General features: G+C 60.1%; 1 protein-coding gene across 2 annotated transcripts; it reads right to left on the bottom strand.

The window, feature by feature from the left end:
* Nucleotides 1-5,784: 5,784 nt before the first annotated feature.
* On the bottom strand, nucleotides 5,785-25,156 carry KANK2 (KN motif and ankyrin repeat domains 2). Of its 2 annotated transcripts, none has more exons than XM_055126302.1 (12): nucleotides 24,942-25,156; nucleotides 24,041-24,154; nucleotides 22,464-23,666; nucleotides 15,890-16,027; nucleotides 15,706-15,814; nucleotides 14,436-14,657; nucleotides 12,816-12,903; nucleotides 12,510-12,729; nucleotides 11,650-11,792; nucleotides 9,203-9,403; nucleotides 9,026-9,115; nucleotides 5,785-7,430 (listed from the first exon to the last, which is right to left on the bottom strand). In XM_055126302.1, the coding sequence occupies exons 2-12, from the start codon at nucleotides 24,075-24,077 to the stop codon at nucleotides 7,371-7,373; spliced, it is 2,511 nt and encodes an 836-aa protein (XP_054982277.1). In that variant the 5' UTR covers nucleotides 24,078-24,154; nucleotides 24,942-25,156; the 3' UTR covers nucleotides 5,785-7,370. The 2 variants fall into 2 exon arrangements, with proteins under 2 accessions (XP_054982277.1, XP_004616837.2); XM_004616780.2 differs by having other exon boundaries at nucleotides 15,706-15,811.
* Between the last annotated feature and the right edge of the window lie 409 nt (nucleotides 25,157-25,565).

Genomic DNA, 25,565 nt, shown 5'->3' with positions numbered 1-25,565 from the left:
CTGGTGGTGTGGATTGAACTCGGGTGGCAGCGTGCAAGCCAAGAGCCTTAAGCCTTGTCCCAGCTCCCTGGCCCAATGTATGTCTTGGCGCGTGCCCCTGGGGGTCCAGCCCAAGCCCGAGCTTCCCACCCTACCCCTGGCCTCGCAGCCACCTTTTGTCTGGGTCTGTCTTTTCCACTTTCTGCCGCCCCGGTCCGTGATAAGCCCGGCCCAAGCAAACCACCTGAGCAAGGTCCTGACACACATCAGCCCCAGCCGGACACTTGAGCAGCCACGGAGCCCGCAGGTGACCAACCCCAGTTCCATCCCTGGCACCTGCCAAGTGACCATATGGGACGTAGGGCGTCGAACCCTGGCTTGGTCCCCAGCAAGGGAAGCACTCTACGATCTCTCCAGCATCTCTATTTTTATTTATTTTGGTTTTTGGGTCACTCCCGGCGATGCACAGGGGTTATTCGTGGCTTTGCACTCAGAATTACTCCTGGCGGTGCTTGGGGCACCATATGGGATGCTGAGAATTGAACTCGGGTCGGCTGTGTGCAAGGCAAACGCCCTACCTGCTGTGCTATCGCTCCAGCCCCTCCAGAATCTCTTTAAAGAATCGACATGCTGCTTTTCCATCCATTTGGTCCCCAGCCCCGCACAGGGTCCCCTGAGCACCACCAGATGCCATCTCGGAGGCGGGAATAAACCCCAGTACTGTAGTGTATGCCCAACACCTGCCCCCCACTTCCTGACCCTGGGGAGAGGAGGGAGGCAGAGGGAAGTCCCCCCTCCAGGAAACAGCTGGGCCCCTGCCTTCCCTGGAGATCTGGATGTACCCTCAGCCGGAACTGCGCGTGCGTTTTTTTTTTTTTTTGGCCGCCTTGCAGGGGGTCTGATTGCTTTTGTGTCTGGGAGTGGGGGAGGGGCGCCCCACAGTCTATGGCCAAAAGGCAAAACAAAAGTCCAGCTGGGAGGGAACGTGCCCGCTGACAGATCTGAATCTCTTCTTGCAAAAGCAGCAGCTAGGGAGCAGCCTTCCTGGCGGCGGGCGAGGGGCACCCCTCCCCCCCAAAAAAAAGAACGGGGCTTCCACAATCAGTGCGGGTCAGAGAGCTGGGGCGCAGCTCATTTCTAATCATAGCTCCCTCTTATGGGCCTGGCAGGTGGCCGTGGTGCCAGGTTACCTCATGGCAACCTGGCAGGGAGCAAGTGGGTGTCACCAACAGGTGGGTGTCACCAAATGCTCCCCGGCTTACCTTCCTCCACAAAGCAAGCTCAGGGGACCCAACGCTGCCGGGCTGAGGTTAGGGCTGCTACTTTCAAACAAGAGACAAATGCAGGGCCAGCTGGGATGGGCCAGCGGGTCCTGACCCAGGTTCGACCCCTGGCACCCCGCTAGGGTCCCTCAAACACTGCAGGGAATGATCCCTGAGCATTACCAGGTGTGGCCACCTGCAAAGTAAAACAAAAATGAAACAACGGGGGATGGGGAGGGGGAAAAGGAGCAGGCCTGCACGCAGGAGGGCTGGCTTCTAGCCCGGGTACCCCGCCCCGCCCCCCCCATTGTGCCTGGGAGTAGCCCCTGAGCCCTACTGGGTGTGACCCCAAATAACACAAAGTAGCATGACCCTAGGACTGGGAGGGTTTCATTTCCAGGTATTTAGTCCGCAATTGAAAGCAGAGGCTTGGGAAGATATTTGCAGAAAAGGCATTACTTAGATTAGGTAAGAGGCTGGCAGGGCGGCCTGCTGAGGAAGTGGGTGAACACAACATGGGGCGGGGGCGTTCTAGGGACTGCTAGTCCTTGGGGACTGGATTCAGGACCTTCTGGCGCGGGGGACAGGGGCCTGGGGTTCCTCTGAAGGACGCACATGCTGGCTTGTGAAAGGTTGGGACCTGGCCCCGTTTATATTTCCTGGGCACATGTTTGCTTTGGGAAATGATATTTTTCTTTCCTTTTTAATTGTTTTTTGGGGCCCCACCCAGCGATGCTCAGGAGTTCCTCCTGGCTCTGTACTCAGGAATTACTCCTAGCAGCGCACAGGGGACTAACATGGGAGACGGGCGCTCAAACCCGAGGCCCTCAAACCCAGGGCGGCACACTTTCAGAAGCAAAAAGCATTCTGGTGGGGTAGGAACGATAGCACAGCGGGTAGAGCGTTTGCCTTGCACATGGCCGGCCCGGGTTCGATCCCTGGCACCCCATAGGGTCCCCCAAGCACCGCCAGGAGTAATTCCTGAGTGCAGAGCCAGGAGTAACCCCTGAGCAACACCGCTGGGTGTGACCCAAAAAGAAAAAAAAAAAAAGCGTTCTGGAGGTGGCTGGTTACACAACCACCCTGCCTGTAACCCCACTGAACTGGGCTCTTGACCAGATGAAGGTCACTGGGGAGAAATAACCTTGTAAATTTCACCATTGTAAATTTCCAACCTTTGTAAAATTCGCAGTTTTATGTAAGGTTTTCCGGTTACTGGGACCTGGGACAAACAGTCTCCTCCATAAATGCAGCTCAGAGGAAGCAAAGTCAGATTGGTGACAGATGATCCCGCATTACGGGGCTTTGGCTGGGTGGGAGGCCCCATGACACCCCACTTCCTGTGCTGCTGCTCCTGATAGGGGCCCATCAGTCTCCAAGATCTTTTTCTTTGAGCTGGAGAGATAGAACAGCGGGTGGGGCGTTTGCCTTGCACGGCCAACCCAGGTTCAACTCCCAGCATCCCATATGGTCCCCTTGCACCACCAGGAGTAATTCCTGAGTGCAGAGCCAGGAGTAACCCCTGAGCATCGCTGGGTGTGACCCAAAAAGCATTTTTTAAAAAAAATTATTGAGGGGGCTGGAGAGATAGCACAGCGGGTAGGGCGTTTGCCTTGCACTGGGCCGACCCGGGTTCAAATCCCAGCATCCCATATGGTCCCCTGAGCACAGCCAGGGGTAATTCCTGAGTGCAGAGCCAGGAGTAACCCCTGTGCATCACAAGGTGTGACCCAAAAAGAAAAAAAATTTTATTGAGGGGCTGGAGGAATAGCACAGTGGGTAGGGCGTTTGCCTTGCACGCGGCTGACCCAGGTTCGAATCCCAGCATCCCATATGGTCCCCTGAGCACCGCCAGAGGTGATTCCTGAGTGCAGAGCCAGGAGTAACCCCTGTGCATTGCCGGGTGTGACCCAAAAAGCAAAAAAAAAAAACTTATTGAGTCATTGTGAGATAGTTACAAGCTTTCATGTCCAGGATCTTTTTCTAGGCGCCCCATATAGTCCCCCAGAGTGGACCACAAGTGATTCCTGAGCACAGAGTTAGCAGTAACCCCAGAGGAATGCCAGGTGTGGCCCAGATCCCAACAAAACCTCCCCAAAATCCTGTTTTGCAGAACATGCCGCCAATGTATCTGTGTCATCAACTCAAACAAGTTGTTCTCAGGGCTGGAGCTATAACCTAGCGGGTAGGGCATTTGCCTTACACATGGCTGACCCGAGGTCCCTAGGAGTCATTCCTGAGTGTAGAGCCAAGAGTAATCCCTGTGCATTGCCAGGTGTGACCAAAAAAAAAAAAAAACCATAAAAACAAGTTGTTCTTGCCCTGCTCTTTGGGGCTGTTGATGTTCCTGGTCCAGGGTGTCAGGGTGTTGTAACTGTTTTAGCTTCAGTGCTGGAGGTCCTGTTCCTGGCTTTGGCCCCTGAGGGTCCTTGGGCCATACCCAGCGATGCACTCAGCCAGGCTGGGTTACTCCTGGCTCTGCACTCAGGAATTACTCCTGGCCGTGCTTGGTACTTGGGGGACCATGTGGGATGCTGGGAATCGAACCTGGGTTGGCTGCGTGCAAAGCAAACGCCCTACCCGATGTACCATCGCTTCGGCCCCTGGGCCTTGCGATTAGTAGTGCTCTCATACCGGGCTAGCTTGGACACCACTTACTGTTTTGGGGGGGGCCTTATTTCTCAGGGGTTATTCCAGGCTCTGTACTCAGGAATTATTCCTGGCCTTGCTCGGGGAACCCTGTGGGATGCTGGGGATTGAACCCGGGTCATGCATGTGCAAGGCCAAAGCCCTCCCTGATGTACCATTGCTCTGGCACCTGGAAATCACTTTTGTTTTGAAAAGATTTTTGGGGTAGAAGGGATAGTACAGCAGGGAGGGCATTGGCCTTGCACGAGGCTTACCCAGGTTCAACCCCCAGCATCCCATACAGCCCCCTGAGTATTGGGTGTGATCCAAAAAGGAAAAAAAAGGGGGGCCAGAGCTATAGTACAGCGGGTAGGACGTTTGCCTTGCATGTGACTGACCCAGGTTCAATCCCTGACATCAACTAGGGTCGCCTGAGCACTTCCAGGAATAATTCCTAAGTGCAGAGCCAGGTGTGATCCAAAAAGAAAAGTTTTGGGCCCTGGGGCCAGAGCGTTAGCACAGCAGGTAGGGTGTCTGCCTTGCATGGCGTCCCAGGTGGTCCTGTGAGCACAGCCAGGAGTAATTCCTGAGTACTGAGCACAAGTAAGCCCTGAACATCACTGGATGTGGCCTGAATCCAAGTTTGAGGCTCTTGGGGTGCTCATGCGCTCGTACTGTGGGCAGACCTGAGTTCCATCTCCCGCCTCTCGTGGGGTTCTCCAGCCTCCACCAAGAATAGTTCCTGAGTGCAGAGCCAGGAGTATCCCCCGCTGAGCACTGCCAAGTGTGGCACCCTCCCAAATAGAACTGGGGTTTAGTGGCCTAAACAATAGTAGAGCGGGTAAGGCACTTAGCTTGCCTAATAGGCACCAACCTGGGCTCGATCCCCAGTAACCCCATGATCCCTGTGGCCCCCAAATAAAAACATCTGGGGCCTCTGAGCCAGAGGGCTAATACCGCTGGGGGGGCGCCCGCCTTACAAGAGGGTTTGATCCCAGGCACAGCATATGGCGCCCCAAGCCCCGCTAAGAGTAGCCCCTGAGCTCTGAGCTATGTGTGCACCCCCCTCCCCCAAAAAATAGAACAAATTCTGAGGCTTTATCTGATGATGCTCAGGGGCTTTTTTTTTTTGCTTTTTGGGTCACACCCAGTGATGCACAGGGGTTGCTCCTGGCTCTGCACTCAGGAATTACTCCTGGCAGTGCTCAGGGGACCATATGGGATGCTGGGACTCGAACCCAGGTAGGCCGCGTGCAAGGCAAATGCCCTACCCGCTGTGCTATTGCTCCAGCCTCAGGGGCTACTTTTAGTATTGATTTTTTTTTTCTTTTTGGGTCACACCCAGCGATGCACAGGGGACTTCTGGCTCTACACTCAGGAATGACTCCTGGCGGTTATTGGGGGACCCTATGGGATGCCAGGGATCAGACCCAGGTCTGCCGCATGCAAGGCAAATGCCCTCCCTGCTGTATTATCTCTCCAGCCTCTAGTATTGATTCTTTTTTTTTTCTTTTTGGGTCACACCCGGCGATGCTCAGGGGTTACTCCTGGCTCATGAACTCAGGAATTACTCCCTGGCGGTGCTCGGGGACCATATGGGATGCTGGGAATCGAACCCAGGTCGGCCACATGCAAGGCAAATGCCCTACCTGCTGTGCTATCACTTTAGCTCCCTAGTATTGATTCTTGTTCGGGCGCCACACCCATGATGCTCTAGAATTTCTGACTCAGTGCTTGAGGGACCAATGTGTTGGGGCAAAGTCAGACTTCCAGGGGCTGGGGTGGAGCGTTCACTCCCCTGCCACCAGCCGTTTGCCATGATCTATTTTTACGTTCAAAGAGGAAGAGAACAGAAGAAGATGGGCCCAGGCACCTGGGCAGTCTCATTAAGATAATTTTATTCAATCCCTTTACCTTCTACAATGGGTTATAAAAGAGGAATACTTTATTGACGTGTAATACTGTCTGATGGGCGTACCGTGGCCAGGTAAGAAAGTGAAAAAGGCAGGAATACACGTGAAGGACAAGGCCAGGCCCAGTGGGGTGGGGAGGCAGGGAAGGCGGGGTTCAGGACAGGTTCATTTGGGGGAGCTCATGAGCTGCATTCAGAGCCCTGAAAATAAATCTATCCTGTTCCTCCGGCTTGGATGCTCCCATCTGCTTCTCCAAGCTGCTCCCAAGGGGCTGCACTTTGTAACCTGCCGCCAATTCTCAGACACCCCCTTGCCCCCCACCACATATCAGGGGCTCCGTGGTCTCGTGTTTTGCACACATCCAGGGGTGCTTAGGAATTACTCCTGGCTCTGCCCAGGGATCACTCCTGGCGGTGTCCCTGGGAATAGAACCCGGGTCGGCTGTGCGGTCTCTCTAGCCCACAGCCTTGGAGCTCTTTGGTTCTCCAGCAGGAGGCTCCAAGCCAGAGTCAGCCAGAGTCCAACATGCCAAGCGACTGACTTGCTCGGGGCAAAGGCCAGCCTGCGGCTTATGGGAACTGGAGAGTGCCCTGGCCTCAGGCCTTGGGGGAGTGGACCCTCCTTCCTGGGCACTTAGGGAAACATTCCCTTCTTTCTTCTGTGCAGCGAAAGCAGAGGCAAGCCAAGGGTGGCATGGAGTTGCTCAGGGCAAGCCAGACGGCGGGACACTGCACACGCATCTACGGGGCGCTCCCTTCCAGCCGTGGGGGGCTGCAGGCGGCTGCTGGGGGAAGTGCTGTCTCTTTAAGTTTGCGCCCGGGACGCTGGGGGACAGCCAACTTTTAATCGCTCACACATGGGGTTTGGGGCGCCTGGCCTGTCTTTGGCCCCCGGAGCCCACACCCAGCTTTCTTGCCTTTGAGGCAGAGGAGACTGGGGTGGGGGGGCTACGGGACCCTCGCCCCTTTGGCAGGGCTCAGCGCCATCCCTGGCAGTGGGGGGTGGCCGTGGGGGGGGGGGCAACGCTGACCAAGGAGAAAGTGGCAGAAAAAGGCTGTTTCCCACCCTGTGAAGCAGAAAGGAGGGGAAGCATGTCGATGAAGTGGGGTGCAAGGCTCTAGGGGGGCCTGACTGGCCCGGGGGTGGGATCCGTGTTAATATTAACCCTCAGGACTCAGAGGGAAGCGGTGGGTCCCGAGGTCTGGCCATAAACTTGCCGACTCCTCTGTCCAACAATGATTCAAAATGACAGGATTGTCCCCTCCCCCAGTGAGGGGGGCCCTCCGCCCAGAACCGCCAGTTGATTGTTCTCGAGGCTCCTTTTGGAAACCCACACCCTGGACTGGCCACTGGAGCCATGGCGAGAGTCCGGCTGGGGGGGTCTAGATGGGAAACGGGGTGCAAAGGGCTGGCTGTGGGGGCTGCGGGGGGAGGCTCCCCTCCCCCTGACAAGATGGAAAACCCACCCCCGGGGGCCTGGAGGCTTTCCCGGCTGGGTGGAGGGGTGGAGCTGCGGGAAGGTGCATGGGGCGGGGCGGGGACGCCCCCAACCCGAGCAGGAAGAGGACAAGGACGATGCCCCTTCCGGCTACTCCTCGGCGGATGACGAGGCCACACTTGCACGGTCATCATCGGACATCGGGGCAAACTGCAAACAAGAGCAGAAATTCCTTTGGTTGGGGGTCCCTGGCTCGCTGGGGGCTGGGGACCTAGTCCTGGGGGGTATTGCCCAGGTGGGGTGAGGGAGGGGCTAGCTGGGGGGTACACTTTGGAGTTTTTTGGTTCTTTTGGGGCCATACCCTGCAGTGCTCTGGGATCACTCACAATGGGCCTGGGGGGTCCCTGTGGGGTGCTGGAGGTCAAACCCCAGTCAGCGCCTTCCCCGCTGTCCTATCACTCTGGCCCCTGGCTTTTGTCTCTGCTTTAGGGCCACACAGACTGTGCTCAGGGCTTAACCTGGCACCCAGGGGTCACTGCTGCTGCGCCCAGGTGACTTACATGGTGCTCGGGACTGAACCCAGGTCTGCTGTGTGCTAGACAAGTGCTCTCCTGGCTGTCCTGGCAGTGCTCGGGGGGACACATGGGGAGCCAGGGCATGGCTGGCCGCTAAGGCATGTGCCCTCCCTGCTGGCCTTGTTCTACCCCCAGCAGGCGGCTCTTGCTTCAGTTCTGTTTTAGGGCCACATCCTGCACTCGGGCTCGTCCTGGCTCTGTGCTCAGGAGTGACCCCTGGTGGTGACGGCGAGCATTGTCAGCGCCGGGGAGCAAACTGGGATTGGCTGGACACAAGGCAAGCCTTACCCACTTTGATCGTTCCCGCCTCCCATCCTTAAAAAATATATATATATATATATATATATATATATATATATATATATATATATATATTTTGCTTTTTTTGGGTCACACCTGGCGATGCACAGGGGTCACTCCTGGCTCATGCACTCAGGAATCACCCCTGGTGGTGCTCAGGGGACCATATGGGATGCTGGGATTCGAACCTGGGTCGGCCACGTGCAAGGCAAACACCCTACCCGCTGTGCTATTGCTCCAGCCCCTCATCCTTAAAATATTAGGCGGGTGGAGCGAGATTACAGAGATTAGCATCCAATCCAGTCCCCTGGCACCACCAGGAGTAATTTCTGAGTGCAGAACCAGGAATAACTCCTGAGCATCACTGGTTGTGACCCAAATATAAATATAAATATATATACATATATATACACACACACACATTTATCACTATATCATTGTATCACTGTCATCCTGTTGTTCATCGATTTGCTCGAGCGGGCACCAGTAACATCTCCATTATGAGACTTGTCACTGATTTTGGCATATCGAATACGCCACGGGTAGCTTGCCAGGCTCTGTCCTGTGGGCGAGATACTCTTAGTAGCTTGCCAGTTCTCCGAGAGGGGTGGAGGAATCAAACCCGGGTCGGCCGTGTGCAAGGCGAACGCCCTACCCGCTGCGCTATCGCTCCAGCCCCACACATTTATACATATATAAAAATTTTTTTTGGCGGATAGCTGTGTTAGGGCACACTGGCTCCAATCATCTGGTCACCTGGTCGGGGCTGTGTGCTGCGCTGCCTAACCCCACTTGCGCCTCAGTTCTGGGTGGGGGGAAGGTTTAGGGGGTGCGGCAGTACTGCAGGCCGCTGTGCTGCCACGCTGTCACCCCGACCTCCTGTGGATGACTCGGGGTCCCGTGAGCCCCCCGGACCCCGCAGCACCTCACCGAGCACTTGACGTTCATGCGGGCGTAGAGCAGGGATGCGACTTCGCTCTGCCCCGCGTCCAGGGCCACCATGAGTGCGGTGCTCCCATCCTGCGAAGCATCAGGGCGCTGTGACCGCGCCCCCGCGGGGACCCCCACCCCCTCCGGCCGGCCAGGGCGCGCCTGCAGGGGACTCACGCGGTCCGTGAGGGAGATGTCGCAGGCGGGGACGGCCAGCAGCTGTGCGGCGATGTCCTGGTGGCCGTGCTCACAGGCACACATGAGGGCCGTGGAGCCGTCGCTGTCCTGCATGTTGACGTCGGCCGAGCAGGCCAGCAGCGCCCGCACCACGTCGCCGCGCCCGTGGCTCACCGCCAGCATCAGCGCCGTCTGCCCGGCCTGCGAGGGGCAAGGGCTGGGCTGGCAGCCGGTTCCAGAACCTCGAAGAACACCCTCTTTTTCGGAGGGGGAGGGGCACACAGCCAGCGAGGCTCAGGGCTTTCTCCGGGCGGGGCTCGGGGATCGAACCTGGGTCAGCTGCTCGCAAGGCAGTGCCCTCCCTGCTGTGCTCTCACTGCCCCTGCAACGCACCCTGTCTTTTTTTTTCTTCTTTTTGGGTCACACCTGGCAATGCACAGGGCTCCTGGCTCTGCACTCAGGAATTACTCCTGGCGGTGCTCGGGGGACCATATGGGATGCTGGGAATCGAACCCAGGTCGGCTGTGTACAAGGCAAACGCCCTCCCTGCTGTGCTATTGCTCCAGCCCCCAATGCACCCCGTCTTGCTGGCCATCTGATGCTGCCAACTGTTCCTACTACCCTACAACCCCATTCCTGGGAGGCTGTCCTCATTCCTCCCGAGGTCCCACTCACCTAGTCGCCCAAACCACCCTGTCCCCCCCAGCTGGTCCCTACAAGCATCAACAGAAGCAAGAACGGAAGCAAAGAGGGGTCGAACTGATGGGACAGCAGGGAAGGCGCTTGCCTGGCATGCAGCTGACCCGGATTTGATCCCGTCCTCCTCTATGTCCCCCGCACTGCCAGGAGTGATCCCTGAGCACAGAGCCAGGAGTCAGCCCTGAACACCGCCAGGGGTGGCCCACACCCTCCCCCCATCAAAATAAAAATAGTACAAGGGTTACAGCCTTTGCCAGCTGGCCCCAGTTCAATCCTGAGCATTGCATATGGTTCTCCGGAGCACTGCCAGGGGTCACTCCTGAGTACAAAGACAGGAATAACCCCTGAGTGCCGCCTGGGGTGCTCCAAGCCCTTCCCCCACTGAATAAAAACGGGAGCAGAGAGCTCGGGGCGCAGCCCAACCCCCAAGAACACCCACCCTAGAGAGCTGGGGGCCGCTCAGCACCCGGAAATGGTGGCCGTGTCCTTGTCCTTGTCCGCAAGGCCTTGGATGGCCACGGCGCCCTCAGCCCAGGGTGGCCCCCCCCAGCGCTCAGAGCGGGGTTATCTCCACGCCCACTAAACACAGACTGTTTACATGAGGGGTCCAGACATGGGGGAGGGGGGTGTGCAGGGACAGGCGGGCAGCCGGGCAGCTGCTGCGAGTGGGCCAAGGTTACCTTTTGGGGAGAAGGAATGTTCTGGATGGAGAGGTGATGATTGCTCAACACCGAGAATGCCCTTAAGTGCCAGTGGATTGCACTTTAGGGCCCTTGCGGCTGCACTTTGCAGGGTGCTCGCCCCCGGCCCCCACTCCCGCCTCTCACAGGAGCGTGTCTGCCGCTCAGATGTTGCCTTTCAATGCATGCTTCAACCCGGGCCCCCCCAATTAAACTGGAAAAAAAAAGGCGCTTCCGTGAGTTTTTGTTTGAGGGGTGGGGGAGGGGGGGCTGGGTCACACCGGGTGGTGCTCAAGGGTCACTCTTGGCAGCTTAGGAATCAAACTGCGGAGGGGCTGGAGGGCGTTTGCCTTGCACGCGGCCTACCCGGGTTCGATTCCCAGCATCCCATATGGTCCCCTGAGCAACACCAGGAGTCATTCCTTAGTGCAGAGCCAGGAGTAACCCCTGGACATCGCCAGGTGTGACCCAAAAAGAAAAAAAAAAAAGAAAAGGAAAAAGGAATCAAACTACTGAGGGCCACTCTCAAGGCCAAAGACTCTCTGGCCCCCGCCTACCCCCCCCACCCCATTTCCTTTAAAAAAAACTGGACTTGGGGCCAGAACCATAGCACACCCAGCACAGCACCTGCCTGGCCTGTGGCAGACCCAGATTCGATCCCAAACACCCTCTATGGTTCCAAGCGCTGCCAGGAGTGATCCCAGAGCGCAGCAGGCCCATGAGCACCGCCGTTCCGGCCCCCAAGCAGCAAAGTGCCTGGGGTAAGTGATCGCCTTGAGGAACAGGACAGCACAGTGGGGAGGGCGTGTGCCTTGCACGCTGCTGACCCAGGTTCAATCCCCGGCATCCCATAGGGCTGCCTGGGGCCCCGCCAGGACTGATTCCTGAGTGCAGAGCCAGGAGGAGCCCCTGAGCACTGTTGGGTGTCACCCCCAAGCCAAAACAGATAAAGGCTTCTCCTTATGCATGAGGACAGCTCCAGTCTGATCCCCGGCACGGCACGGTCCCCGCCAGCAGCCCAGTGACACCCAGACCTGCACCCTGGGCCCCCCATGGCCGCCGGCTCACCTGGCTGGCCTTGGCGTTGACATCGCCCTGCCGGAAGAGCTGCAGGACCGTGTCGATGTCGTCCTGCGTCTTCAGGGGGGCCAGTGCCGTGAGCATCAGCGGGCTGTAGCCGGCGCGGTTCTGCTTGTCCACCTGGCACACGCCTGGGGGCAGAGCTGGACCTCAGGCCCCGGGGAGGCCCCCGCACACGTCTCTGCCCTCAGACTGGGAGTGTCTCTGCCATCGGAGTGTGGCCTGATTCCTCTCCCCCATTCTGCCACTGGGCCTTACCGCCACCGTTCCTTGCCCCTGAGACAGGCTGGACGATGGAGATGGAGAGAGCCTCCTCCTGCAGGCTGGGCCCTGCGTGCGCATGCGCAGCGAGGGCCGAGAGTCAGGGTGGGGTCTCCCCTTCCATCTGGACAGCTAATCAGGCTGGCCTGTCTCCCCCGTCAGACAAGGGAAGGGTCCTTCCTTCCTGCCTCACTAGGGACCAGTCCTGGCTGCCTCTCAGTCCCGGGCTAGAGGCCGCACCCTGGCCTCACACCAGGGGCTCGGGGCTGCCAGCCTCATCATACAGGGGTCCTTGGAATGGCGGAGATGACACATTCCCCCTGGGATCATGATGGCTTTTTTTCGGAATTCTGAAAAGTTTCCATCCCTCCTCGGACTACCGGGCAGTGCCTCCCCTCTCGGGCAGTGCCTCCCCCCTCAGACTGTCAGGCAGTGCCTCCCCCCTCAGACTGTCAGGCAGTGCCTCCCTTCTCAGACTGTCAGGCAGTGCCTCCCTTCTCAGACTGTCAGGCAGTGCCTCCCTTCTTAGCCTGTCGGGCAGTGCCTCCCCCCTCAGACTGTTGGGCAGTGCCCTGCAACATGCTCACCGCTGTCCAGCAGCTGCCGCACCACGGGGAAGTTGGCGTGGGACACGGAGTAGTGCAGCGCAGTGTTGCCATTGCCGTCGGCGATGTTGACCACGTAGTGCAGCAGCCGCGCCGACATGGCCCTGAAGGTGACCAGGTGGCGCCGCAGCAGCTCAGGGTGGGCGTCGCTGTGGCAGGCCAGGCGCAGCCACTCCTGCAGGACCGTGGTGTGGGCCACTTTCTGGGTGCAGGCGGGGGGCAGGGCGTGAGAGGGGCCGAGCCTGGCTGAGCCCCCCACTGCCCCCACCACCCCGGGCCGGCCCGTACCAGCTCGCGCTCACTGAGGGCCTTGGGGTTGTCCAGGTACTTCTCCAAGGCGAGGCAGGCTGAGATGAGTTCGGGGCTCAGCTCCATCCTGCCGGGGACAGACGTGTGCAGGGGTGCACCCAGGGAGCTCCCCGCTTGCCACGCCCGGCAGGGTGCTCCCCCACTCCGCAGCGTCCGTGCTCCTGCCACCCGGGCCGGGCTGCACCCGGATCACCCCTCTTTACCCAGACACGTTTTACTGATTTTCATTGGCTTCTGGAGGGCCTGGGGGCCACACCCAGCGTTTCTTGGTGATGACTCTGGCTCTTTGCTCAGAGATCACCCCCAGTGGGGCTCAGGATGCTTGGGGTGCCGGGGTTCAAACCGGGATGGACTGCGTGCAAGGCAAGTGTCCCAGCCCCAGGGCCACCATGCCTGCCTCAAGAATGCATCTTTGGGGCTGGAGCAATAGCACAGCAGGGAGGGAGTTTGCCTTGCACGTGGCCAACCCGGGCTCAATTCCCAGCATCCCATATGGTCCCCTGAGCACCGCCAGGAGTAATTCTGAGGCAAAGCCAGGAGTAACCCCTGTACATCTCCGGGTATGACCCCAAAAAGCAAAAAAAGAAAAAAAGAAAGAAAAGAAAAGAACTCATCTTTGGAGTGGGAGTAACAGGGCAGTGGGGAGGGCACTGCCTTGCCGGGCGCTGACCAGGTTTGGTCCCCGGCACCCGCTCTGGTCCCCCGAGTCACGCCAGGAGTGATCCCTGAGCGCAGAGCCAGGAGTCAGCCCTGAGCACAGCTGGGTGTGGCTCAGAAACAAAAAAAAAAAACAATAAAAAGATTTCACCTTTACAACGAGTTTCAGGGTACCTCGGAGCTCCCCCAAGAGCCTGGTCATGCAGGCGGCCCCCCGGCATACAGACCGCCTTCCTCAAGTACGACTTTTCCTTGGGGAGGGGAAGAGGAACTAAGTGGGGTGGCAGGTGAGCCAAAAGGAGGCTGAAGGAAACTAAAAACAGCTGCTCCCTCGATCCCTAATTCCAAACCCCCACAGCACTGGGGCTGGAGCAATAGCACAGCGGGGAGGGCATTTGCCTTGCATGCGGCTGACCTGGGTTCGATTCCCAGCATCCCATATGGTCTCCTGAGCACCGCCAGGAGTAATTCCTGAGTGCAGAGCCAGGAGTAACCCCTGTGAATCGCCGGGTATGACCCAAAAAAAGAAGAAAAAAAAAACCCACACCACTGCCGAACTAGGAGCTGGAGCAACGGCACAGTACAGCGGGGAGGGTGACTGCCTTGCACGGCCGGCCCGGGTTCCACCCCAGCATCCCATATGACCCCCCTGCTATGAGTGTAGAGCCAGGAGTAACCCTGAGCAGCGTTGGGTGTGACCCAAAAAGAAAAAGAAAAAGAAAAAGAAAAAGAAAAAGAAAAAAGAAAAAAAACAACGCAGCTGCCCGACGAGAGGCCTGGACGTGTCCCGGGCGCCGGAGCGTTTGCTGGTTCATGCTAACGTGTGTGTGGCTGATAGCGATTCAGGGTGAGAGGGTCATGCCACCTGCCTGAATGCCTGAACCCCCCCGCCCCCCGCAGAAAACACACAAGGAAACACCAACTAAGCTAAAAATAACTCACCTTATCTCCTCTTCTGTGTGGGACACTGAGGTGCCCTCGGCCGAGGGCAGGCGCCGACACTCCCGGGTTCCTGCTGCCGCCGTCGGGGTCGAGGGCCTGAGTTCGGGGTCTTCGGACGGCGCCGGGACCCTCTTCTCACCTGGCTCGGCGGCCTCGTTCTCCGTGCTCTCGTTGTCAGAGAAGTTCTCTGCCGTGCTGGAGTCCTCGGAGGAGGACTCGTACCTGGGGGCGGAGACGTGGGGAGGGGCGCGGGGCTCTGAGGGGTCTGCACTCGTGACGGGGCTGACGGGGACACGGGCAGGGCTGCGGCCACAGCACAGCGCACACACGGGCGCGTCATGAGGCCAGTTCTGTCCGCACACTGCTGGGGGCCCTGCACCCTTCCCGGACTCCCCATTACTCACCGGCCCTCTCCCTGCTGCAGAAGGGGGCCCCTGGGCACTTTTCTGGAGTTTTTTGTTTGTTTAGGGACCACACCTGGCAGTGTTCTGAGGTTACTGCTCACTCCACACTCAAGAAGCATCCCATGCCAGCCGAGTGCCAGCAAACACCCAGTCCGCTATACTGTGGTTTTTTTTTTTTAATATTTTTAAATTTTTTTATTTTGCTTTTTGGGTCACACCCGGTGATGCTCAGGGGTTACTCCTGGCTCTGCACTCAGGAATTACTCCCGGTGGTGCTCGGGGGACCACATGGGATGCTGGGAATCGAACCTGGGTCGGCAGCGTGCAAGGCAAACTCCCTACCCGCTGTGCTATCACTCCAGCTCTATACTGTGTTTTTTTGAGCCCCAGATTGCTCAGGGATACCCAGGGATGCTCAGGGGGACCCCGAATCCCATCTCGCTCATCCGTCCTGCAGTCTGTGGTCCCTGTTGTGTCCATCTGTGGTCTGGGGCCACATCTAGTGGTCCCTGGGCCAAGGCACCTTTCCTCGGAGCCCAACCCCCGCCCAAGCGCCCCCAGACTCCTCTCCCCGCACTGTATTCTGATAACCCCTCATCCCCCAAAAGGCCAGAGGTTCCCTGCAGGCGGGCAGAGAGGTATGAGGGGCTGTGGGGTGCCGGCTCTGGGGTCAGAGCCCTCCAGTCCCAGCCCCCTCGTGAGTTCCAGCCAACACCTCTGTGCCTCAGTTTCCCTGGCTTCATACAGAGCTGTGACTGACGGAGTCAAAGCTCAGGGACTGGACAGGGTCTTTGGGGAGTTTCCGGTCTCGAAGGGAGGGAGGAATGAAAGCAGGTGGGGGTGCACGGTGGGGGTCCCCCACTCACCCGCCATTGACGCCGACAAACTGTAGGCTCCTCCGGCGGGCTGGGGCGTCTGCTGGGTCCTCTTTCCGCTTCATGATGGATCTCACAGCCATGGCCTGGGGCCCCGCTGCTGGGACACGGGGAGGACAGCACTAAGTCTCCCAGAACCAGACCCTCTGTGCCCCGACGTCCCACCGCCACTGACCTGCACCCCTGGTGGCCTCCGACGTGCAGGAGGCTGCTGGCCTGGCGGGCTCCCTGGAGGCAGCGTTGCCTGTGCTGCTGGACAGAGCCACAGACTCCGGAAAGGAGGAGGAGGATTCTGCAGGGGCCTCGGAGGGAGCTGGGAGGACAGGGAAAGAGGCTCTTGGTGGGCGACAGTAACAGGCTCACAGTCGTGACGGTCACTGGCAAGGGCTCATTCTCAGCCCAGAGTGCTCCCATGGCTCTTTCTCCTCCTTTATTTGGTGGTGGGGGAGGGGATGGTTTGGGGCCTCACCAGTGGTGCTCAGGACTTACTCCTGGCTCTGTGCTCGCTCAGCGATCACTCATGAACCCTACGGGATGCCGGAGATCAAACCCAGGTCGGCGGTGTACACGGTGTACACGGCAAACGCCCTCCTCGCTGCTCCACGGCCCAGTTTGACTTTTTCCTACCAAACGCGAAACTTTTCCTTTGTTCCTGCTTTGGAACACCCCTGCTGGCGCTCAGCGGCCACTCCCATCCTGGTGCTCAGTGGTGGCTCCAGGTGGGGTTCAGGGGTCCTGCAGCACTGCGGGGGTCCCACATGCCCAGCTTGTGTGCTGCCCAGCCGAGATGGTCATTTTGATGTTACATGTATTTTGCCACAATTGCAAAAAACACCCCACCGAAAACCCCCAAGCAACACCCGCCCGATTGGCCTGAGGTAAACCGTCACTTCCGGCTGCGGCCACCCAAGGGTGCCCCCGGCTCTGTGGTCTGGGGTGGGCAGCGGGCCCAGTCCCCGTCACCTGATCCCCGCCCATGGCAGCACACCAAGGCCACATCTGGGAATGTGCTCAGCCCGTCCCTGCCACGCGTGGTTCCTGCACCTCCACTTCCCCGGATGTCCCCTTCCTGTCACTGGCCACAGACACTGCCCCTAGATTGTTTGTGACCCCCCCTGAACCACCACATGTATTTTTTCTTTCTTTTTCCTACTTTTGGTGGTGCTGGGAGTCGGCCCTGGAGCTGACAGCGGCCACGCCCCCGTCAAGCACCACCCTGACTCCAAACTCTGTCGCAGAGGAGGCAGCCTCTCATGTCTGCAGGGACCCAGGCAGAACAAGCTATACTGGGGTGCAGAGAGGGGACGGCGGGGAAGCACAGGCCCTGTACACCGCCAACGCCGTCAGATCCCCAGAACCCCATAGGGTCCCCCGAGCCCTACCAGGAGTGAGCATAGAGCACAGAGCCTGAGCACAGAGCCAGGAGTCAGCCCTGAGCATTGCAGGGTGTGCCCCCAAACAAAACAAAGAAACAAGGGCCCAGAGAGATAGGACATTGGGGAGGGCGCTTGCCCTGCACGCAGCTGACCCGGGTTTGATCCCCAGCATCCCACAGGGTTCCCTGAACCCTTCTAGGAGGGATCCCTGAGTGCAGTCAGGGTCAGCCCTGAGCACTGCCGGGTGTGGCTCCAAAACAAAACAAAGAAACAACAGGGTGTATGTGGCCAGCAAAGAGCCTGAGCGAACAGCCAGACACTTGGCCTGCGGCCTGCAGAGCAGCAGTCAGCCCCCAGCCTAGCCCAGTCATGAGGCCACTGAACTGCGTGTTTAAAAACAGATCCCAAGGGCCAGAGAGAAAGCCCAGTGGGTAGTGCGCTTGCCTTGTATGTGACCAGTGTGGGTTCCCCGAGCCCCGCCAGGAGGGGTCAGGAGTCAGGAGTCAGCCCCAAGCATCGTTGGGTGTGGCCCCAAACCAAAAAATAAAATGACGGCTCTGCAGACCCCAGAGAGAGTCCAGTGAGTGGGGCTATCTCCGTGCATGTGGCCTACCCGAGTCCAATCCCCAGCACTGTAGAAGGTGCCCCAACCCCCGCCAGGGTGGATCCCTGAGCACAGAGGTAGGAGTCAGCGCTGAGCACCTCCCCCAACTCCAAAGAGAACACCCCCTGGACAAAGTGCATCCACAGAAGACGCTGGGGTGGGCGGGCAGTCCCAGCGCTACCAACAGAGGTTTATCTTCCCCAGCGAGAGCCAACAGACTTTTCTGTAAAGGTCTAGATAATCTTTTCAGCTACGGGCCTGAGCACTGTTGGAAAAGACCTCCTCAAAAAAATAAATAAATAAAATAAAATTTAAAAAAGACATGCAACAGGAACCTGAACCCAAAAGAAGAAGAATATTTAGGGCCTTGAGCGATGGCACACCTGAGGAGGGGGAAGGCGCTTGCCTTGCGCGGACCCAATCCAGGTTCCACCCCTGACACCCCACAGGTCCCCCGAGCACCCCCGGAAGTTGCAGAGCCTGGAGAAAGTCCTGAGCATTAGAACTAGGGGACAGGGAGATGTACAGAGGTGCAGTGCTTGCCCCCCAGCTCAGGGGCACGGGGTCCCTGAGCACCAAGCCTGGAGCAGCACCCGTGAGGCTCCCACCCCAAAAAGAAAAAGTGTCTCCTATAAGTCGGGCAGAATCCCCTCTGCTAAAGGACATGAGACAGGGCCAGAGCAGACACAGGGCGCGCACGGGCCCCTGACACGGATTCCGGGTCCTACCCAGCCCCCTTGAGCCCTGCCCCCACCCCGAGAGCGAGCCCCACCCCATACCGAGACACGCACCCACCCCCCTCCCAGGAATTTCAGAAAACAGCAACAACACAAACCAAACTTTCAAAGTTATAAAACCAACTTCTAAACATCGGGGCACAGGGAGTTCAAAAATAGTGCTCGGTGGGGCCGACGTCAGGCGGGAGGGTTTTGTTTTCCTCAAGCACAATTCCATTTTAGGAAATTAAACACTCCCAGGGCATATTTTTCAAGGACACCCAAATATCTAAATAAGCTTCTGGAAGGTGGATCTCGAGGAGAGGAATGATATTACAGGGGCGCGGTGCCGGGCGGGCCGGCGGGGGCCTGGCACGCGGGGGCTGCGGCAGTTACATTTTTAAATGTCTGGGCAAGGAGAAAATGACACAAAATTGAAGCCACGGCGTTGGGCCAGCCAGCCCGGGCTGCGGAGCTGCTGTGACACCAGCCGCCGTGCTGGGGATGGGGACGGCGCTAGGACCAGCCTCCCGCGGACGCGTCATCCCTGTGCTGTGTCTCACCAGGCGAGGAACCAGGGGCTGGAGGATTGTTTGTTTTCCTTTGGGGTCACACCCAGGGATGCTCATGGCTTCCTACTGGCTCTGCCCTCAGGAATGAGTCCTGGCGGGGCTCGGGGAGCCCACGGGGTGTTGGGGATTGAACTCTGGTTGCCCACGTGCAAGGCAAAGCCCTCCCCGCTGCCCTATTGCCCCAGCCCCAAACAGGGTGTTTTTTTTTTTTTTTTATTTGAAGTCTCTGGGTCACGGATAGCAATGCTCAGAGGTCACTCCTGGCGGAGGTCACAGGGGTTTCTACGGGGGGGGGGGGAGGGGTTGAGAGATTAAACCGGGTTGGATGCTGTGCAAAGCAAACGCCCTACCCGAGGGGAACTATTGATCTGCCCTCCCTTCCATACAGTTTCTTTGGAAGTGTTGATAGCGTGTCCAGATGGGGTGCTTTTGGGGTTTAGTGTAGAATCTGCAGCTCGACTGCAAACCTTCCACGGCACAAAGGGCACCATCCTGCACGCAGGCTGCCTCCCCAGCCCCGCTCAGAACAGACCGAACAGGGGAACAGGTTTGAGTATGGGAGAAAATCTATCAGCGAGATCCCATAGAGGCAGGCGCTCAGGGCGGGGGTGTAACAAGGCCTTTCTGGGGGGAAGGGGGGCTGTCCAGGTCTCCGCCAGCCCCACCTACATATCTCAGTCTGAGGGAAAGGCAGCCAGCCCCCACCCCACCCCACCCTTTGGCAGGAAGGAGCGAATTCCAGATGACAGAGAGACTGAGTGGGCGCCCGGCCTCCTTCTCCAGGGAGCCCTCCCTGAACTACCCGCCTCGGGTCGGGTCACCAATAATAATTTAAGGTACAGATACTTTGCCCACTCCTCAGAGGGGTGCATTTCAGTCCCCACAGGGCATCTCTGAGGCTGAGACCGCCCATCCCCAGCCCCTCGCCCCCCCACCCCGTGTCTATCTACTCAGGGCTTGTTTTTTTGGTTTTTGGGTCAATGAACAGTGCTTGGAGGTTGGTCCCCGTGGTACTCCAGAGACCCTGACGTGCTGCGAGGCAAAGCTGGGGCTCCCACTCCAGCCCCTCCGCCTCAGAATGGGCCCCTCTGCTGGGGCCCCTCCTAGGTGTACCCCTCTTTGCCACCTGGCCGCTTTCTGCCTTTGGCACCTTGGCTGGGAGAGCCAGCAGGCAGCCCCGGGGCATCTGTCTAGGCCACAGAGAGAGTAGCCCCGGGCATCAGGACCCCCACACCCCGTCCCTTGCAAATGGGTCTCACAGTCCAAGCACCCAGACCTTTGTTCTCTGCTGCAAGCCAGGGTCCCAGAAGGGGTAAGAGAGCATAGCTGGAAAGGCATGTGCCTTGCACAAGGCTTTCACAGAGTCTCTTGCACCCCATAGGGTCCCCCAGCACCCCCCAGGCCCCGCCGGGGGGTGAGCCCTGAGTGCAGAAACAGGAGTCAGCCCTGAGCACCGCCTTTGGCCCCCAGAGCAAAACCAAAATAAACAAACAAACAAAATGAAACATAAAGTGAAACATAAAGACAGAGTTCCCTCATGTCTTGGTGCTTCTCATTGTTTTGCGGGGGAGGGGGGGCACGGGGGTAGGAGGGGGTTGTTACTCTGAGCTCCCTGTGCCCCTCTAAGCGCCAGCACACGGCCAGTCAGCAGAGGGAGGGGGGCCTGGGACCAACCTGCAGTCAGGGCACCTGCCCAGAAACCAACTGGCTCCTGTGAAACTTACGAGCCCTGAAACCAACAGGCAAACGCACTAGCCCGGCAGTGGCACGGACCCGCCAGGAGCAGCCCTTAAGCACTGAGGCAGGAGTGATCCCCGAGTAGCCCCCGGTGTCCCCTAAAGCCAACCACTCACCAAAACACAAAGAACAAACAAAAATCGAGGAAGCAAGCCTGATGTCTACCCCAGGGTGAGACGGGGGTGAGGCTGGGCTAAGAGCCGCGGCTGGAAAGGCCTTTTCTCGGCCAGGGCGGCCAGCAGCCGCCTGGGAAGCATGTGTGGAATGGAGGTCGCCTCTGCACGGTCCCTCCGGCTGGGCCGGGCGCGCCCCTGGCCGGGCGCCAGGGCCCCGGGGCTGGGTGTTTGGGATGGACTCAGAACAGAGGCCGGGTGCCCGGAGCTGGCTCAGAACACCACCCCGGGGAAGGAAGAAAACACAGCTGGGACCGCGCCCGCCGCTGGCTCCTCCGGCCGCCTGACCTTGAGGGGAAGCGGGGAGGCTGACCCTGCCCCCATGTGATGGGCAGGCAATGCCGGGAGTACCCGCGCAGATGCCACTGGCGAGGAACCCCGGTGCCACTTCAAGGCCCGCAGAGGTGGCACTGACGGCAGTGCCGGCGACACGGCAAGCGGGGCCCCGGGCCAGAGTCCCCGTGGCATACCAACACCCCTGGGTGTCGCTCCTGGCCGGCCCGGGTTGCTGCTCAGATCCAGAGCAGCTGTTCCCGCATCAAGATGCTTATGAATCACTCTGCCGGCTTCTCCCGCAGCCTGCGGGCGGCAGGGGAGGGAGGGGCAGCCAGGCACCCCACATCCCCTTTCCAGGCACGAGGACGCAGCACTTCCTGCGGAGGCGCCCCCTTCCTCCCCCCAGGGTCACAGGACCCGAATGGGGCTGCCTCCCTCCCCCCAACCCGCCCCGATCCAGAGCTGGTCGGGGACAGACGAGACAGGAGTTCCCCCCCCCGATGAGCAAGAGATCCAAGCCGGCCACGCAGGGTCGGCCCGGGATTCTCCTTGGCAGTTGGCACACGGGCTTCCCCTTCCCACAGAGCTGCAGGCACAGATGCCCAGTGTGAAGGGGCACCTGCCCGAGAAAGAAACACCTGTCCCCCCAGCCCCCCCCCCGGCCCAGATGGGGTAGAGAGACTGAGAAGAGAACGGTCTGAGAGGTGCTGCACAATTATTTGTGCAGCTGGATCCAGCCAGGCCTGAAGCTGACCCCAAGTAGTGCAAATCCCACTTCTCCTTCCCACTATGTCACCCATGCTGCGATTGGCTCCTGCTACCAACAGAATCAAGGGAGCGAGGGGAGACTCGCCCAGCAAAGCCATCAGCCTTCGCTACTCGCTTGCAAATGCCACCACAGGGACAGTAGGCTGAACATGTGGGCACCCCCTGAACAGACATCCCATGTCTCTGCGGGGTCTGAGTTGGCCACGGTCCCGTTTTGGCCAATGGAAGAGATGGAGACATTGGCTGGCACGGTACAAGGCCAGAGGGGTTAGGGGTCAGTACCAGAGGGGTTAGGGGTCAATACCAGAGGGGTTAGGGGATCAGAAGCAGCAGTCCAGATGGCAAGGCACTTGCCTTGCAAGCGGCCGACCTGGATTTGACTCCCGACATCCAGTATGCCCCCTTGAGGTAGGAGTAACCCCTGAGCATCACTGGGTGTGGCCCCCCCCAAAAAAACAAACCCACAAAACCCCAGGGCTGGACCTGGAGAGCCCCCACCATGGTCCTCTGCCCCCAACCCAGCTCACCTGCTGCCCCCTGGCAGTGCCGCTCAGAGATGCTGATCTTCTTCACCACATGCACGTTGCCTGGGGCCGCGGGGGACGCGGGTAAGGTCTCCAGCACCTCGTGGCTGTGGTACAGCGCGGGGCCCTCGGCAGGGGCGGCTGTGGCGAGGGCGCGCAGCCCCGCCCCGTAGGGCTCCAGGCTGTGCGCGCGCTGCGCCGGGGCCCCAGCCGCGGTGCTGGCGGCCACCTCCACCTCGCGCGGCCCCTCCACCACCCTCAAGGTGTCTGCCCGGATGGGGCTGTCGGGCGGGGGCCAGGCCTGGGGCTGGCGCGACTGAGCCGCCTGCAGCTCCCGCAGCGCCTTCTGCAGCTGCGTCTCCAGCACGGCCACCTTGGCGGCCAGCGCCGCCTCCCCGTCGGGCAGGCCCAAGTCCCGATCGCGCACCCAGGTGCCCACGCTCCGTGTCTCCGGAGGCCCCGGCTCGCTCGGGGGCTCGGGCAGGTCCAGACAGAGCTCGCTGCGGGCCCGGCCGCCCGCGGGGTGGCCCAGAAACTTCTGGCTCTTGAGCTGTACCATGAGCTGCCGCTTCTCCTCCTGGAGCACCGACAGCTTCACCTGGAGCACGGGGATCAGCTTCACCTGCTCCTCCAGCTGCCTCAGCTTCCGCAGCGCGCCCGCCATCTGCTCCCGCACGTGGGTCAGGTGGCCGGCGTTGGGGGCCACCGGCGTGGACAGGCCCGAGCCCCGCGGCGTGGGGGGCGGCAGCCCCACGCCCACCAACGAGCTGGTGGAGCCCGCGGCGCTGGGGGCCAGCGAGCCCAGGCCGGGGGCCACGGCGCCCGCCTGCTCCTCCAGCCGCCGCCGCGCGTCCAGCAGGGTGCGCTCCACGCGCGGGTTGAAGGCGCCCGCCCGCGCCTCCAGGGCGCCGTACTGCGGGTAGAAGCCGCGGCCGCAGTACGAGTAGGCCGAGTGGCGGCTGTCCCCGCTGGCGTTGGAGCACAGCGACTCGGTGGATGTCCACCAGGAGCCGGGCCCGCGCGGCAGCGAGCCCAGGCGCGGGCGCCGCTGGACGGGCACCCGGCGCAGCGTGTGGCCCTTCTCGATGTCGTCCACATACTTGAGGAAGTCCAGGTCCAGCCGGTAGCCGTAGGGCGTCTCCACGGAATACGGAGGGTCGGGCTCCTTGGGCGGGAAGGCGGGGGGCGAGGCCGGGCCGGGGGTCCCTGGGCGGGAGGGGACGTTGGCGAACCACGCTGGGGGGTGTCCCGTCCCCCCAACCCTAGGGGGATCCGAGTCCATTTCCCAAGGGAACTATTTCTTGGGTGGTAGTTTGGGCTGCACCGGGTCTGGGGTTCAGGGGACCCTACGTGACACAGGAGGGGACGAAATCTGGGGCCTCATGCAAAGCATCTGCCATGACCCAAGTTTTCGCAGGTGCCATAGGTCCCATTTAGACAACCCCCCCTAGCCTCCCCCCTCAGACTGAGGGCTCTGTTCTGCCTCCTCCCTTAGTCCCTTGGGACAAAGCTACATTGTCAGCCAACAGGCCTGAGCTGTACCCCCTCGGGCCCTCCCCCCGGCCCCCCCAGACCCCGACCTGGGAAGGGGGCCGGAACGTGCAGGACCTGAGCCATCCTCAGCGCTGTGGCTGTCCTCGGCAAACTTGAGGGGTCTGTCACTCAGACGCTGGGTGGCACAGCTGGAGGCTCACCTGGAGGGCAAGAGGGGGTAATGACTGAAGGGGGGTAATCATCGTGTGGGGCCCCCTCAGGGGTATCAGCCAGCCTGGCTAGATAGAAAGGGATGTGTGGGGACCCCCCCAGTCTGGAACAAAGAAGCGGAACCCAGCATCCCGGCACATCTGTCCGGCCCCCGGACAGGCTCCAGCTGTTCCCGCCACCCCAGCCCAGTAACCCTGTTCTTGCAGCCGCCAGGCACAGGAGAGGGCGCGGGGGACCGGGGTCATGCATGATGGGGGGCGCCTGCCCGCCGGACTCCAAGGAGGAAGACACAGGGGCACTGAGAGAGTGCAGGTGGGGGCTGGGGGCACCACCCTCAAAGCAGCAGTGGGTCCGGCGGGGACCCGGGAGTTAGGGAAAGTTGTTGGGGGAGGCGGTGAGGAGCAAAGCCTTTCCCCTTTTTGGAAACAATTTTCTCTAAAAATAAACAGTTTCGCTGCTCGGGCTCTGCGAGGACTTCCTGCCCCCTCCATCTCCCCAGGACGCGTCCGGCTCTGGGGCGCAGGAGAGGAGGCTGGGGCGAGGCCCGGGAAGTCATGGGGACGGGGAGGAAGGAAGAAGGGGTTGCCTGGAGGCTGCCAAGGGAGACACAATCAGGGTCTCTCATTAAGCAGCCCCCCCACGCTGGAGGCGCACCATGGTGGGGCGGGGCTGGGGGGACTGGACTCTCACTGCTGTCTGACCTCCAGCTGCCCGCCCAGATGCAAAGGCAGGGACCAGTGCCCCTTTCCGGCCCCCTGGGTGCGGGGCAGGGTGTACCTGGAGGATGGGCCAGGCTGGGCACCTGACGGGCATAAAGGCGGGGGCAGGGGCTCCTGGAGTGGCCGCGCTGACCCGGGGTCCCGGGGTCCTGGGCTCTGCGCTCTGAGTCTCTCTCCACGTCTCTCTCTCGCGTCCGCGGCTCTGCCTCTGCGTCTCTCTGCACTTGTCTCTCTCTGTCTCTGCACGTGTCTGTCCCGACCGTCCTCCTTGAGGTGCCTAGAGCACACAGCAGGTCACGGCCCTGCCCACCGCCCACCCCGGCTGTAGTGGGGCCTGGAGGGGCAGGCACGGGTTTGGAATGTGACGCAGGAGGCAGGCAGGGCGGGCCCGGCAACGGCTGGGACAACTGGAACCAACGTGCCAGGGCGATACGTGCTTGCTGACCACCCCCACCAGGTGGGTTGTGATCCCTGAGTTTGACAGACAGGTCGTGGGGCCCCACGCTCCCCCCTTTCATCCCCAAGGTCTCTGGAGGAAGCGGCCTGTCTGGATTTGAACCTGAGTTGGACAGATCCTCCCCCCACTCCCTGTAACTCCCCCCCACCCCCCACCCCGGCAAAGCCAGGGTGTTACCCCTTTTCACACAAACTCTGCCCATTCCTCAGACAGAAAGACTGAGGC

This window comes from Sorex araneus, chromosome 2, assembly GCF_027595985.1.
Source record: "Sorex araneus isolate mSorAra2 chromosome 2, mSorAra2.pri, whole genome shotgun sequence".
Taxonomy (NCBI): Eukaryota; Metazoa; Chordata; class Mammalia; order Eulipotyphla; family Soricidae; genus Sorex; species Sorex araneus.
Note: the sequence above shows the minus strand (reverse complement) of the source record. Positions and strands in the feature narration are given on the sequence as shown.